This window comes from Coloeus monedula (genome assembly GCF_965178545.1).
Source record: "Coloeus monedula genome assembly, chromosome: 1".
Classification (NCBI taxonomy): Eukaryota; Metazoa; Chordata; class Aves; order Passeriformes; family Corvidae; genus Coloeus; species Coloeus monedula.
Window position 1 is genome coordinate 118,152,152 of NC_138781.1, and position 14,595 is coordinate 118,166,746.

Here is a 14,595-nt window from a genome sequence, read left to right on the forward strand (position 1 = left end):
TATTAAATGGTTTAAAATGCAAAAAGCAGCCTAAGCAATATATGAATAATAATTGAGAAAAGGATTTATATCTTACTGGTTGTTTCCAATTTTATGCATGATACATGCTGTGTTTTTTCAAAGAGATTGTCTTCTTACAGTGCATTTTTCAAGACATGGATTAATTATGTCAGATTTTCTGCAACCACACTAGTAGTATGCAAATTGTGGTGCTGGTGGTATTTTCAGTGTATGCCTTGGTCTCCTCTTGCTGAATTGGACTGCTTGCTGCTGTTCCCAAATTCTATCTCTACTCATTAAATGAGAGTTCACTTTTCAAGGCAATAAATAGTGCATACTGAGTTTTCCTCTTCGTCTTCCATCAAGGCATCATAACATTTTGTGCCACAACTTGAAAGGAGTGTCAGGGTCCTCATGAGTAATTAATGCCACTGTCTACAAGAGAATCTTTTTTAATTTGGTTGCAATTTGTGCTTTAAAAGGAATTGGCACCTGGTCCATTTGTCAAATCTATTTTAGGGCAAACAAAAATTTATTGCTTCCTATAAGTACTGTATCTAGACCTGCAAAATATTCTCAGTGATGCAGGTTATGCACAGTTACTGAGGGAAGTACTTGAAGAGAAAAGGCTGGTTTTATCAGCTAAAAGTAGCCCTATGAGTGTTGAGATCAGTAATACTGCACCTTCAAACCAGTAAGTACTTCTGCTTATATTTCATAATTCCTGAAAATTGATCTATAAATAATTTATGTGACACAGATTTAGGTGTTTACCAGTTTGTGAAAAAGCCAGCATGTTTTACAAGTGTACTTATTGGTTAAGAGTCACTACGTATACATATATATATTTGTACAAAATGATAACAGCCTATGTTGACTTCCTGAGGCAAGCATTCAACAAATGGTTCTGAGGAGCTCTGATGTTCAAAAACATGAAAAAAAAATGACTGTGACATTGGTGTTGATCAGTATTCCCAAGGATATCTATGACTTATGCAGGAGAATTAGCCTTTAAAACTAGAATTCAGAAGAGTCACCCCAGTGAGCACTGTAACACTGAAGCCAGCCCACAGGAAGATGAAAGACAACACATGAAACTCTCTGTCTCTCATGTGTTAATGTCTCTGCTGTAGTTGCACGTTTGTGTGAAACTGGGTGCTCAGGTGAGCGGTTCTGGTCTCTCCTTTCTTACTTTGGCATCATGAAGTAGTCATTGAAAAAGGATAAGTCTGTTCCCTGTTCACTGCTTATGGATTTTGCAGCAATGAAAACGAAAAGAAGAAAAGAACCACACTCAGAACATATAAAACCAGAGGAATTAATCCAGTGATCCCCAAGATTCTTTATTTTAAGAGCAATGTGACTGTGGTCACAGCATTCTGCATCCCTGATACATGTGCTACACAAGCAAAATGTGCAGTTCTGGCTACACAGGGTAGCACTTCAGCCTCTTTGTAGGAGAAAGGATTTAAATCTATCTTACTGGGCACATGATTAACTAATTTACCCAATTTTTGCTATCTAGAATTCGAACATCTAATTTAAATGGTTTAAGCTAGCTGTTACACTTTTAATGTAGTATAGTATATTGAAGTAGACACACATCCAGAGTTTATCGTAATGAACCAGTTCTTCCCAGTTTAAACCAGAAGGTAGGAATTGTTATTCAGGGATTCTCTAGAAAAAGAAATAGCCAGGGTGACTAGCTCGAACTACTTTGTATTCCTGACTTAGTAACTTGAAACTCACTTTTCCCTATTCTTATTTTTGTAAAACACCGTCCCCATGTGTGGAAATCTTTGAGGGAAAGGGTGTGTAATTTGTTAAAGAACACTCAAAAGGAGCAGATAGTTCTTTCATGTGGGAATCATTTAATGCATTGTCAATAGCATTTTTACTCTTCACACTTTAGATGAAGAGTATTTAGTGGTCTCTGCAGAGACTGTCAGTTCTAGGAGCTTGTTTTAGTATCTTGATGTTGAAGTACAGTTCTGTTGGGATTAGTTCTCTCCACACTATGGACCTGGTTTTGCAGTGTCCTTAAGTAAGAGCCCTTGCCAAGTAGGAGTGTCCAAAACCAATGTTATGCATGTATTGAAGTGTGTTCCTGAGTTGTGCCTGTGTTTTGGTGTGACTGTCATTCTCTTTCCTCTAAATGGGAACGAAAGGCATGGCAAAACTGCGTGGAGATGTCAAAGTACCAAAGTTCTATACATCCTTCATCTTCATTCCAACTTAATCTGACTTGGAATAAGGCCAGGTACTCTGGGATTTTGCCTGCACATCTAAGGGTTCTTGTTAATGCTACATCTCTCTCCTGGCCTCTCCATAGGTCATCAGAGAAGAGAAAGATGATAGCTCGTTGCTTTGATTGTTTTCTCTTGAGATAGAGACTATCAGTGGCCTTTACATTTCTCATCCAGGAAATGGTATACTTAAGTGGATTTTCTGTCCCTGCGGAAAGGCAATGGTTTTGGTCTTCTGACAAGATTTGTTGAGTTACATAGATCTGTAAAATAAAAAGGAGTTTACAAAGTAGGTAGCAATAAAACTACCAGATTGATATTATGTACTGGGTTGTTTTGCTTTGTTTTGTTCTTACCTCACTATTTGTACAATATAAATAAACATCTTTGCTCAAACAAGGTCAAAGGAATTGCACACACACAGGGATGAGGGAAACTATTCTATTTTTTGTAGCAGGTATTGGTGGGCTCAGGAGGACAACATTTGAAACAAATAGGATATATTTTCACATAAACTGCCAAATTCCTCTAGTTTTATCTGTAACAGAATGTCCTTTACTCTGTTTATGGCAGATGTCACATGCACACAGAGAATGAAAGTGGTGCTGAGACTAGGGTTCTTCTTTTTATCTGGAAGGGGCAACAATATAGAGAGAATTTTGGAGAAAAATTCTAGTGCTTGCTTTGTGTTTAGTGCACAGTTAAGATGCTGCCCTTGTGGTTTCTTTTCTCATCAGGTTGCTAAGACAAACACAGCAAACTTTATTCAGCTTGGTGCAGGGTTGAGATTTTTGCCAGTCATTGACATAGAGATCAAGACATCCTGAGGCCAAGGGGCCTGCATAGATTTAGGACAGTTAAAAATTTGACCTCCCCCATATTCTGTTTAATTCCCAGTAGACAGTAAATCATTCATAGATAAAGACTAAGGGCACAGGTGGAAGTGTCATTCTACACTGCTGAGAGGAAATAATTTACAAACCCTTAGACAAGAGAGTTGCCTTAAGTTTCTGTGTTGTTCAGTGCCTGTGAAACTAAAGTTCATCAAAGTAGTAGTACAATGTGAGTGATGATGACCTCCTAATTATGTGAAATACTATTGGAATCACAATGAAAAATTTTAACAATCCAAAATATCTGGAGGGTGGGGGATATCTTTAAATGATGTTGAAAAGCTTTGCAAAAAAAATAGCTCTTTTCCATTTTTAAGCAAAGTAGTTTGAAACTGGTTTTTCTACATAAATCCACACTAGATATGTTTTTTAAAAGATGTTTTTCTAGAGAGCTGTAAATTTTCTTAATTGTATATTTATTTTGTAAGGCAGTCTGTCTTTTTCAACAAGACAATGCAATTCATAATATAATTACTTGAAAGGCCACTGATATGTTTAGAATTAATGATTTGCTCAAATTCCTCATTAGAGCTCTCATAAATAAACTCGAAATATGTTCTCATTACAGAGCTTTCTTTTGATATTTTATCATTTAAAAATAGGTATTTGTTTTTAGTATGACATGCCCTTTATGTTAATAGTTGACTCTTTTAATACGGAAAGTGGGGGCTTGTATGTCAGATCAACACTTCAGATAGAGTAGGTAATCCACAGATCATCAGTGGAAAAAGTCCTTCTCTTTTTTGTTTAATCAGTATTAAAAGCAGATAAAGGCATTTCAGGGTAAATTTCAAAAATGTATTCTGACAGATGTTATTCAAGCACTGCCAAAGCATAATATATCTGTATGGTTAAAGGGACATCTGACCACAGAACACTACATTTATTTAAGTATGTACCATAGAGGTGTTAAAAGTTCCTGTGGAAGTGGAAGGAGATCAGCTATTTCTAATGCAATTTTCAGTGATAACTACATTGACTTGCTTGTGTAAGATTTTTTTATATTTGTTTGTTCTTATTTTTTTCCCTTTAGGCTGTGCTTTGGAGGTACAAGTTTTCCCAGCTCAAAGGTTCTTCAGATGATGGGAAGAGCAAAATCAAATTTTTGTTCCAAAACCAAGATACTAAACAAATTGAAGCGAAGGTAAAAATAATATGTTGTTTGTATAAAGGTGATATGCAATTTTCAAAGCAGCTAGGGGAGTAGAGGAGTGTAATAAACTAAGTAACTTGGAAATATTAGGTTAATGCACAAAGAATGCAAAGAAAACCAATGAAATTGAAGAAAACTGAACAAACTACTTTTATCTAGTTAAAAGTCTTTCGAAAGGTGTAATTAGATTTAAAAATAATAAAATACAGGATTTATGGGATATGTGGGTTTAGGCATGTTTTCCAACACTCCTCTTTGTCATTGTGATAAAGCTGAGAGCTTGAATACAGTGGTTTTCACCCTATAATTGTATCATGAAGAAATGGTGGAAAATATATCCTTAAGTCAACCTGGGAACAAAACTCAGCAAAGGTTTAAAATCTGTTTTTATTTCTCAAAGAGAAAAAAAAGTGGATTAAATATATATTTCCTTACAAGACTGAAGCATTGTGTCTGTCTCTAATGCAAAATCAGAAAAGTTGTATTTTCAGTTGTGCTTTTGATTGAAGAGTTAGTTCATGAAAACTATAGCCGTGAGAGATTTATGCTTACTTCAGTTTATGTCTTTTGAGGATAAGGGCATTCACTGTCCCAATATATATGAGAAGTGATCTCCCCAGGTCTGTGATAAGTGGAACTGCCTTAGAGTCAGCTTAAAGTTCTTTTTTGACTAGAATTCAAATTTTAGTGTAAACCTGAAGACTATTTTCTTGTCCACGTCTAAGCCTTGTTTTTAAAGCCTTTACTTTATAAAGCCATTTTTCCTCACCATGTCAGAGAAAAAATTGCTGAGTGAATGTGATAACAATACGGTTCCATGAGCAAAAAGGAAATGGTTAAATAAATTGTCCGTAAGTGCTAAATATGCAGAATATAAAATACTCTACATATAATAATAACATTTATAAAAAACTATATAAAGAAAAAAATGCATTGTTTTGGGGGCAGTTATGAGTTTGAAGGCCAATAGCTACATTAAGCATCTATATTTTCTTCCTCCATGTCTCTTTATGTTTGGTGTTAATTATTTTCTACCCAGCAGCTATTACTTGATTTTGAATGTTTTACTCAATAAAATAAAGGTATGTAATATAATTCCCATTACATATAATTCCCATTAAATATAATTCCCATTAAATCAATGGCAATAAAATGTGAGGACCATGGTTTTGATACTTTCATGTTCTGCTGCATCTCAAGGATAAATATGTTATTTCTGATTTCCTTCAGAAATTTTTTTAATAGTAAAGAAGGTTTTTTTCAGCTTTAATAAGAAAATAAAGCTTAAGATAATGTCATGAGGATGACTTTCTCTTAAAGAAGTAATTGTAAACTTTTATCATGCTCTTATGTACAGATGAAGGATGAAAATCATCATTATTTTTCTAATATCTCTCTTCTATTTCTGTCATATTAGACATGATTTTAGCACTGACGAAAATTCATAAGAGTCCAAGAATTGCACACTGTTGGGGTGTTTGGGGATTTGGGGGCTTTTGGTTTCGTTTTTTTTTTTTTAATTGGTAAAACTAGAATAAATTTTTAATACTGAATTACATTTTTAAAAAAATAAAACCAAAGAATGAAATCTAATTTTTGAAAAAAAAAAAAGTTTTCTTTTTTTTTTGTTTCATGTTTTAAATTATATCTGTCATATAAATCACTTAGAGATACATAAGTATGTTGGATATACATAAGCCTTAGAGGTATCCTGGTGCCTTTATTGTACCTGTTGTTATTCCCACTCAAATTGAGTTCTAAAAACTTCTGCCAAACTTTTATTAAGGTAGAAATTCTACTTTCCACCTTATGAAAGCAGAGTATTAATACAAGCCTGGTAGCATGCTTATTAATATGCTGTCATGTTCCCTGGTTGCTCCTCTTTACTATAAATTTAAACGTTCACATTACTCAATTTGGAAATAAAAATTTGTTGCTTTTAATTAATTTTCTTGGTGATCAAAGCATGGCAACTATATGCAAAGAAGTCAGATTATATTCTCTTTGGAAGGTGCTGTGGCATTTATAATGAGCTGTTCTATCCATTCCAATTTGTTTACACATCAAGTCTAAGAAATGCTTAGTCTAAGAAATGTAGATAAATGTGTCTGTGAAATGAATGTGAAGGTTCTTGGGTAATATGTTTTCAGCACTGGTTAGCTTAAAATTTTGTGGATAACCCCCTTGTGTATCATTTAAACCTTTCATAGATTTAAAGTGCTATTCAGCATGAGGAGAGGTGGAACAGTCTAGCCTCTACTTTTTTTTGCTTTACATTCCTGAGTTAGAGGTATAGCTATTTGTGGAACTGTTGAGTCATTAGGAAACAGTAATCAGATTTTCAGAAATGCTTGTAATGCCAGATTTCATGAATACTGTATGCAGGCTTCATTTGAAATCAGAGGATGGAACTTTTGTAAAACATCTGTTAAAGGTTGTGATGAATATTCATGACCACAGCTATCATCACCTGTTAAATGTAGCTCTGTTTTGCAGCTGGCCTGGAGACCCACTGCTGTAACAGGAAATAGAGTGTAACATTTTCTTTATGATTCTATTTGTTTTTTTCCCCAGTTATAATACACGGGGAATAATCAGAATGTCATGAAATGAGAACTCAGCAGAGAATAAAACCAAAAATTTGAGGAGCTGTTACACCAATGTATTAGGGCTCTTCACTACTCGTTCCCAAGCAGTAATGTGGAAGCAGGGCATGGCAGGTAACTCTCCAGACACCTCAAATACTGTGTTCAGTTTTGGGCCACTCACTACAAGAAGGACATTAAGGTGGTGGAGTGAGTCCAGAGAAGGGCAACAGAGCTGGTGAAGGGTCTGGAACACAAGTCTGATTAGGAGCTGAGGGTGTCTAGCCTAGAGAAAAGGCTGGTCAGGTGGAATCTCATTTCTCTCTACAACTGTCTGAAAGGAGATTGTAGCTAGGTGGGGTCAGCCTGTTCCCTTAAGTAACAAGCAATAGGACAAAATGCAATGGCCTCAAGTTGCACAGGGGAGGTTTAGATTGGATATTAGGAGAAATATCTTCACCAGGAGTGTTGTCAATCATTGCAACAGGCTGCCCAGGGAAGTGGCAGGATCATCATCCCCAGAGGGACGGAGTAGATGTGTAGACATGGCACCTAGGGACATGTTTTAGTGGTGGACTTGGCAGTTCTGGATTAACCATTGGACTTGATAATCTTAAACATCCTTCCAACCTAGATGATTTGATGATTCTGTATAATTGCTTCACAGAAAAATATGAGTTATCAAAATCCAAATGCTTCCTGTCTTCCTTCATTTATAATACTGAACATTTTGTGTATCTCATGCTTTCCCAGGTGTGTGTGATTATGGCACGTTGAACCTGTGTGATAATACTCTTTAGCTTTAGAACACTTGCTCATGATCTGTAGAATCAAGAGTGTCAGATTGCTCAGCTATTGAATTTTGATCCATACTTAGATAAATTTTTTTTATTCTAGAAATGCATTTCAACTTGTAGATATGCATTGCTTGGGAAAAAAGTAGGTATGCATCAGTATTTTAAATTTTAACCATATTATCTTCATAATTGTCCAACATCTCGTCTGTATTCTGGTGAATATACAGAGATATCAGTGTTAACCTTAGAAAAATCTAGGCAAAATACATTTTGGGATAACGTTCAGCACCACATGCATTCATCAGTTAACTTTTTTGTTGTTGTTGAGAAAAGCACTTGCCACCAGAGTTTATATTCCTAAGTGAAAGAAAGTCCTTCGCTGACACTGAATAGCTAATATTTTTATAACAAATTTTTTTTGTAGTTTGCTTAATGCCTGACTTAAAAATTCAAAATGGTATGCTTTGAGACATACAACAGGTGCTAAAGATTTGGTTACAGTTTAATTTATTTCTCTGTACAGTTCTTTTCAGCTTTAAAATAGTTTTAGGTATTTATACATTCCAAATACTGCCTTTTTTTTTTTTTTTTTTTGGTAGAGACACTGCTCTCATGCTTTTGTTTGGCTTCTCTCTAAGTTAAATCATATTACTACAAAGATATATAATTTAGAATAAAAGAAGTGTTTCCTCATGGATTTAAGCAGTTCCAGTCTAAAAATCTGAACAATAATTATCATAGGTCACACCAGTGGGTCTATGGCAGGGTGCCTGAAAGCAAACACCTAACTTAAAAGGTATCTAAGGCAAGGTCTAAGTGGTTTCTGACAAGGAAACCACTTAAGGGCAACATTAATCACTGATACCCCTTAGACATTCCAATCTGTAGGTTATTTCCCGGCTGTCACTCAGCAGGAGATATTGCACAAGTTTGCTCAGTGAGACAAAATTTTTATGAGTGAGAGCTACAAAATAAAGCTGTCAGCTTGACAGAATGTGGAGCCAATGTGTCCCTGTATTTGTTCTTACTGAGCTGTTTGGCTTGGGTTAAAAAAAACTAAGCACAGAAGGGCAAAGCTTTCTCTGTGTCTGTAAGGCACAAAGGGATTCACTTAGACCTTCCTATCTAGTTACTTATCTGTTTACCTGTTTGTTTAGCTATTGTTTAATGATCCATTAGTGCCTCAATAGTATCACAGCAGCTTCCAGAGGTGATACACAATCTCAGGACTGTAATAAACTCAGAGTGCTGTTATCTTCAATTTTACTTAAGTATTAGGCTTTTCTGACAAAATAGAGAGAGTTCCTGTTTTGAGATATAAATATGTGCCTCCAAACATAGCAGTAAGTAATGTGTATAAAAACCAGCATCTTATTACATATTGAATTTTCACCAAACTGTGAACTGAGTCTCTGTGCTTTGTAAAACATGTGTAACTCAAAAGCTACACTTCAGTCTGTGCTTACACCTCCCCCAACTTGCAGCACAACAGTTCTGTCAGAAAAACTCAGGTAAGGCCACACTGCTGTGCTGCATCAGGTGAGCTATTGTTCACAGATTGGCTGAACTCCTAAGATGAGCAGTAAAAAACTGAAGTGGGTACAAAAATAAGTTTATCATGATGAAGCTCCAGTCAATTGTCTTTGTCTATTTGAATATGGAAAACCAAAGAAGGCACAGATGTGGTATCTGCAAAGGAAGAAATTTAACTTCAAGGATTTCACATTAATCTTACTATGAATTAATACTACCTTAGTATTAATTAAAGCCAATTAACTTGTACTTGAAATTATCTTGTATAGAAATCTAATCTAAATAGCCTGAATGACTACTCATCACATTACTGTGAACAGAATGCCCCCATTTCTACTGTCGCAGGGTGACTTGATGGGTGTTTGCATCGTTTTCCAGACTGACATTTCTGCTCAAGTCTGTTCTCCAAAATGCAATTTTAAATTAATCCTTGTTCTTAGCCTTGAGGGTTTTTCTGTGAGCATCACAATGCTCTTCACATTTAGAGTACAGAATTTTTGAGTTCAGATTTCTGACTTGTGCTGGTTTGTGTGGTTCAGTTTTTAGTTTCCCCATATTTTGCATGTGATTTGTCTAATATCTATTTTAGATCAGATTCTTTGCAAATATAGAGAAACCACGTAACACCACTTTTGATGAACAAATATCTTCTCATATCAGCTGTTTATATATGGATGAAAGAGAAGACTTTTTAAGCATACTGTGGATACTTAGAAACATGCAGTTGCCTGATTTTGTAAATGTATCATTTATGTAGTTGTATCATACTACATAATATATGTATAATGCAATGCAATAAGAGATTGCTGGGGTTTGTTCTTTTTTGGAGAAGCTCTCTTTCTGTTTTCTCTTTTCTCCTCTGTCCTTTCAATCCAGACTTTCTTTGTGAAAGGCTACTAGAATTCCCATACACTTCTGACCTTCTCAATGACTGCATCTTCCTCACATTTCTTTTTGCCTGTTTACATTGTCCTCTGCAGGACCGGCAAATGTTCAGGTTAATAACCTGGAAGTTTCTGATATACTGACAGCAATGTAGAGTGAGAGCAGTTTAATCAAGAGATAGCTTAGAAAGACAATTTGAAGACCAGAGGGTATACTGATATTCCTAGGAAAGTAGGGTCTTAGGTAAGGTATACGGACAGCAGTCTGGAAATTGTAATAATAGTAAATCAAGTATTTGTGCATGGACAAGTAGATGTGGCTTAAATTAGGATTTCTTTGCTTTTTGGAGGATCCAGAACATGTGACTTTCTCCACTGGTTTTAACTTCAGTAGTTTAACTGCGTATTTCTTTAGGTTTCTTATGGTTAGTTTGTTTGTTCACTTGAAACTTCATCTGAACTGTGTGTACAGTACACACTACCCTGCCTAGATGAGAGTGTATTCAGACAAAAGTATGGCTGAGGACAGAGTGTATACAGAAACAACCAGGGCGGCTGGGGTTGCACGAAAGCCTGTGGGTTCCTGTCTGCTGGCAGTAGTGCCAACCTGGGGGCACCTAAAAGTGCAAGTTCCCAGCAGAAGTGAGGGCATGTTTTGTCTGTCAGCAGCTCTACATGGAGTCTTATCTGTTTGTTAAGCTGTTTTGTGATTAGGCTAATCTGCCTGCAAAGTGTTGCTCCTGATAGATCCTGTTCCCATCAATCAGGCTCCTGGGAATTGAGTTGCAGCCATTAATCAGGCCCTCATGTACTTGCCACACACCAGTCAGCCTACTGTGCTTCACATTGCTTTAATTTCCAGTTAAAAATGCATGTCTTCATTGAAATAGGAATAATGTTTCATTGCAAATAATAATTGAGCATTTGCTGACTTCTTAATGCTCTTCTTTGCATTTAAGGTAATTTCCACATTGTGTCATTACTATTAATAACAGTTATCAAGTGGGACCTTCAAAGGCTGTTCTGTTGCCTCACCCATTTCCCTTGATGGTCCATTGAGCAGTGGATATTCCTGATGTGTTATTATTGCAGAAACACCTGTGATAACTCTTGGTAATAATTATACTCATGCACTGTGAAAATTCAGTGTCCAGTAGCTGTAATTATGATAGTAACTACGTTCAGCTTGCACTTTACCTAATTGACTTCAAAAATTCTCAAACTGTAACATTTGTTTTAATATGATTATCTTGTTGAGAGATAGGGGGAATTGTAGCCTTTCTATAGATAATGCATGCAATTGATATTAAAAATATTTCACAGTTCCTCTAAATATTTATTCCCTTATCTTAAGCTTCAGGTGTTTTTTTATAGTACCAAAAGGGTAAATAAATATATTAATAAAATGAAGTTAACTGAAAAGTAACTTACTTCCAATGACCCAGTTGTTATTCTGAAATAACTTCCATAATTCCTTGTTTCCTCATCTTTGAATGTCCACTGTTTTCTTATCTATGATAAATTTTCTTATTTTGAAATTTGAGGGAGAAAAAAAATCCACCTTGGCATAGTGATAAAATTGCCCTTCTCTCCAGGTTTAAAACTGAGAATATCTCTAAATGGATTTTTTTTATATAGACACAGCTGGCAGGTTTGTGAAACTTGGCATAAACTTTATCTTCTTGATTGAGAATTGGTCATCAGGGGATTTTAAAGAACCTCGTGGGATGTTATCAATTTATTTCTGAGCATGTCTGAAGGACATCTGCTGAGGCTGTAGGAGACCTGAACAAAGTTTCACCCATTCAGTACATCATTGGACAATCTGCTCATCCAGCTGTCTGCTTTCATACTGTTGTCCCTCACACACAAGGGGTTTGTGAATGTCTCCGTGTATTCCACAAAGTAATGTCTTCCAGGAAATCTCAAGAGGCAGAAAATTGCAGGTTGATGTCATTTAGAGAGATTTAGCAATTTTTATTGAATTTACAACAGTTTCAATATTCCTCTTAAAAAAAAAAGAGCAAAGCCCTGGCACTACATAGCCTGGAAATACCAATGCTAGACAGAAAGACAAGTAGAATATACCACAGATATCAATTATTGGCTTCATGTTGCAGTGAAAAAATCTGTATGGGCAGTGAATCAAAGCAGAAAGATGTAAACTCTATACCACTTTCCCTAGACTTATATATATTGAAGCACCTCAGTAATTGCTTTCAAATGCAAGAGATACTTATTGATTATATACCAGCTCCAAAAACACATACTGAAGGTAACCTAAAAAATTTGATCAGATAAAGACAATTAGACATAAAGGAGAAAATTATATATGTTAAAAAAAAAAAAGTAGTTTTTATTTATTTCCTCTCTAGTGGTGTCTAAAAAAGTCCAAGCTAGTCTAGTCACATGCTGAGGGGGCTATAAAGAAATGTAAATTATGGCAGAAAAATAAGGAATTTGTATAATATTCCTAATAAATTTAAAACATGGAGTATGTTCCTTTTTCAGTCCAATAACAGATCCAAATTAACACTGTGTGATAATAGCATGTTTTGAAAATATGTCCTCTTTTTATATATATATATATATATATATATATGTATATTAAAGAACAGGTAAGAAAAGAGCTGATTTAATAGTGTGATTTAATAGCTGATTAATAGTGTGAGGAGACATGATGAACAAATGTAATATATGTGGAACTTAACATTGTTATTTTTGTGGCTAAGTTGGTTAAATAATAGTAGTCCAGAGGTATGTAGACTGTTACAGTGCAGCCATTAAATTTCTATCGAAATTAACCTGCAAAAGTGCCAGATTTGCATTAACCTGAGGCAAAATAAAAATTATATAGTGTCACTTTTTTTCCCCTTTAGCTAGCAGGATCTCCTATTTCTATGGAGGCACTTAATTCAGAAATTTGTCCATCTTAGCCTCCAAGCAATTATTTACTGAATGTTCCATGTCTAAGTCCCTATAATGCAGAATTAAGGCACATTAGCAGAATTACATCATGTTATTAAAATTTTTGCTGTTGGTATAGTGGTTCATTCCTGGTTAAATGTCTGTGGGGTGTTCTGTTTCATGTTTAATCTTTTTTTTTTCACTTCCAGGAGCTGGAGTTTTCTAACCTGTTTGCAGTCCTTCACTGTATCCACTCATTCTTTGCAGCCAAAGTGGCTTGTTTGGACCCTTTGTATGTAGGCAGCCAAGCCACAGCTTCTGCTGCTCCCACAACTTCTGGTACTGGCAAATTAAAGTATTCTACTTGATATCCCCCATGACAGCACTGCCACTTAACAACGAGACATAAAAATGTATAAATATTCATAAGATTTAGACCTTTGGTGAACCATGTATGTGGAAACCAATCCTGGAGGCAAGACATCTTGCAGCATCAGCAGATAAATGGTCACGTGGGATCGTAATTTCATCTTGGTTCTGCAAGACATCAGTAAATAATCCTAGTCAAAACCCCAGAATAGGATGGATATGCTTTTAATATTATCTATTTGTACTTACATAGTGCTTTAAGCAACACTGGAAGCAAAGGAATAAATGGCGAAATGAAGCACTTGAGTATTTAATAAAATTTTCAAATTGCTGTAATAATACACAAATGGAATTGTCATTTTCCTGTTTTCAGATTTTTTTTAATGACAATATACTAAACTCTGAGTATGAACATGATGCCCTATCATTATATAATAAGTGAGAGCAAGCAGCAGGCGTACAGTACATGGTGACAAAGGAGATAAGCATGAAAAGGCAGTTGTGTAAGTATCTCCTCAAACAAGAAAGCACTTTAGCACTGTTGTAAATTCATACTTGTGTTCATACATGGAGTCATGCTACTTTTTCCATTTTGTTCTCTCCATCTAACAGTAACAACAGCAAAGATATAGCCATACTGGACTGATACATTAAAAACAAAACAAAACAAACAAGCCACAAAAAGGAAAAACACTTTTTCATGAGTAAGTCCCACTTCTTCAAGTAAAAATAGCGGCATATGGATTTAGTTTTAATTATAAATTTAATGCAACTACAAAAAATATTGTGTCACCTATTTACATCCTCTTTTTTTGTCAATTGTTGAATATTGTAAATCTAACAGTCTTGGTTCACAAGGTTTTGAAATTGTTTCAGAGACCACCCACCTAATACATTGTTTCCATCATTATCATTTCACATCATAAGTAGAACTTTTGTTCCACTCAAACTCTCAACAAATAGACATTTTACATTATTCTTGAAAAATTATTTTACCCTTTGAATTCTTAATAAATTATTTATATATATATAGATAGTAAAAGACGGGAATAAATTGAATAAACTATAGAGAATACATTACAGAATGCATAATTTATGTGCTTTTTAAGACCATTGCATCACTCTGGATTGAGTTCTAGTTCCAGAGTATCATTTAATGATGAAATATGAAGGACTCGTAAATTTAAAATTAACAACTTTGTTTAATTGCAATTTTGCAATATAATTT

General features: G+C 35.1%; 1 protein-coding gene across 1 annotated transcript in view; it reads left to right on the plus strand.

The window, feature by feature from the left end:
• Nucleotides 1-13,366, plus strand: part of SNTG1 (syntrophin gamma 1) — a gene marked incomplete at both ends in the record, with an annotated part of 173,959 nt that extends 160,593 nt beyond the window's left edge. Inside the window, 2 exons of the mRNA XM_082284419.1 lie at nt 4,173-4,283; nt 13,208-13,366. Of these exons, the coding sequence (XP_082140545.1) occupies nt 4,173-4,283; nt 13,208-13,366 (270 nt within the window). The remainder of the gene's footprint in view (nt 1-4,172; nt 4,284-13,207) is intronic.
• Between the last annotated feature and the right edge of the window lie 1,229 nt (nt 13,367-14,595).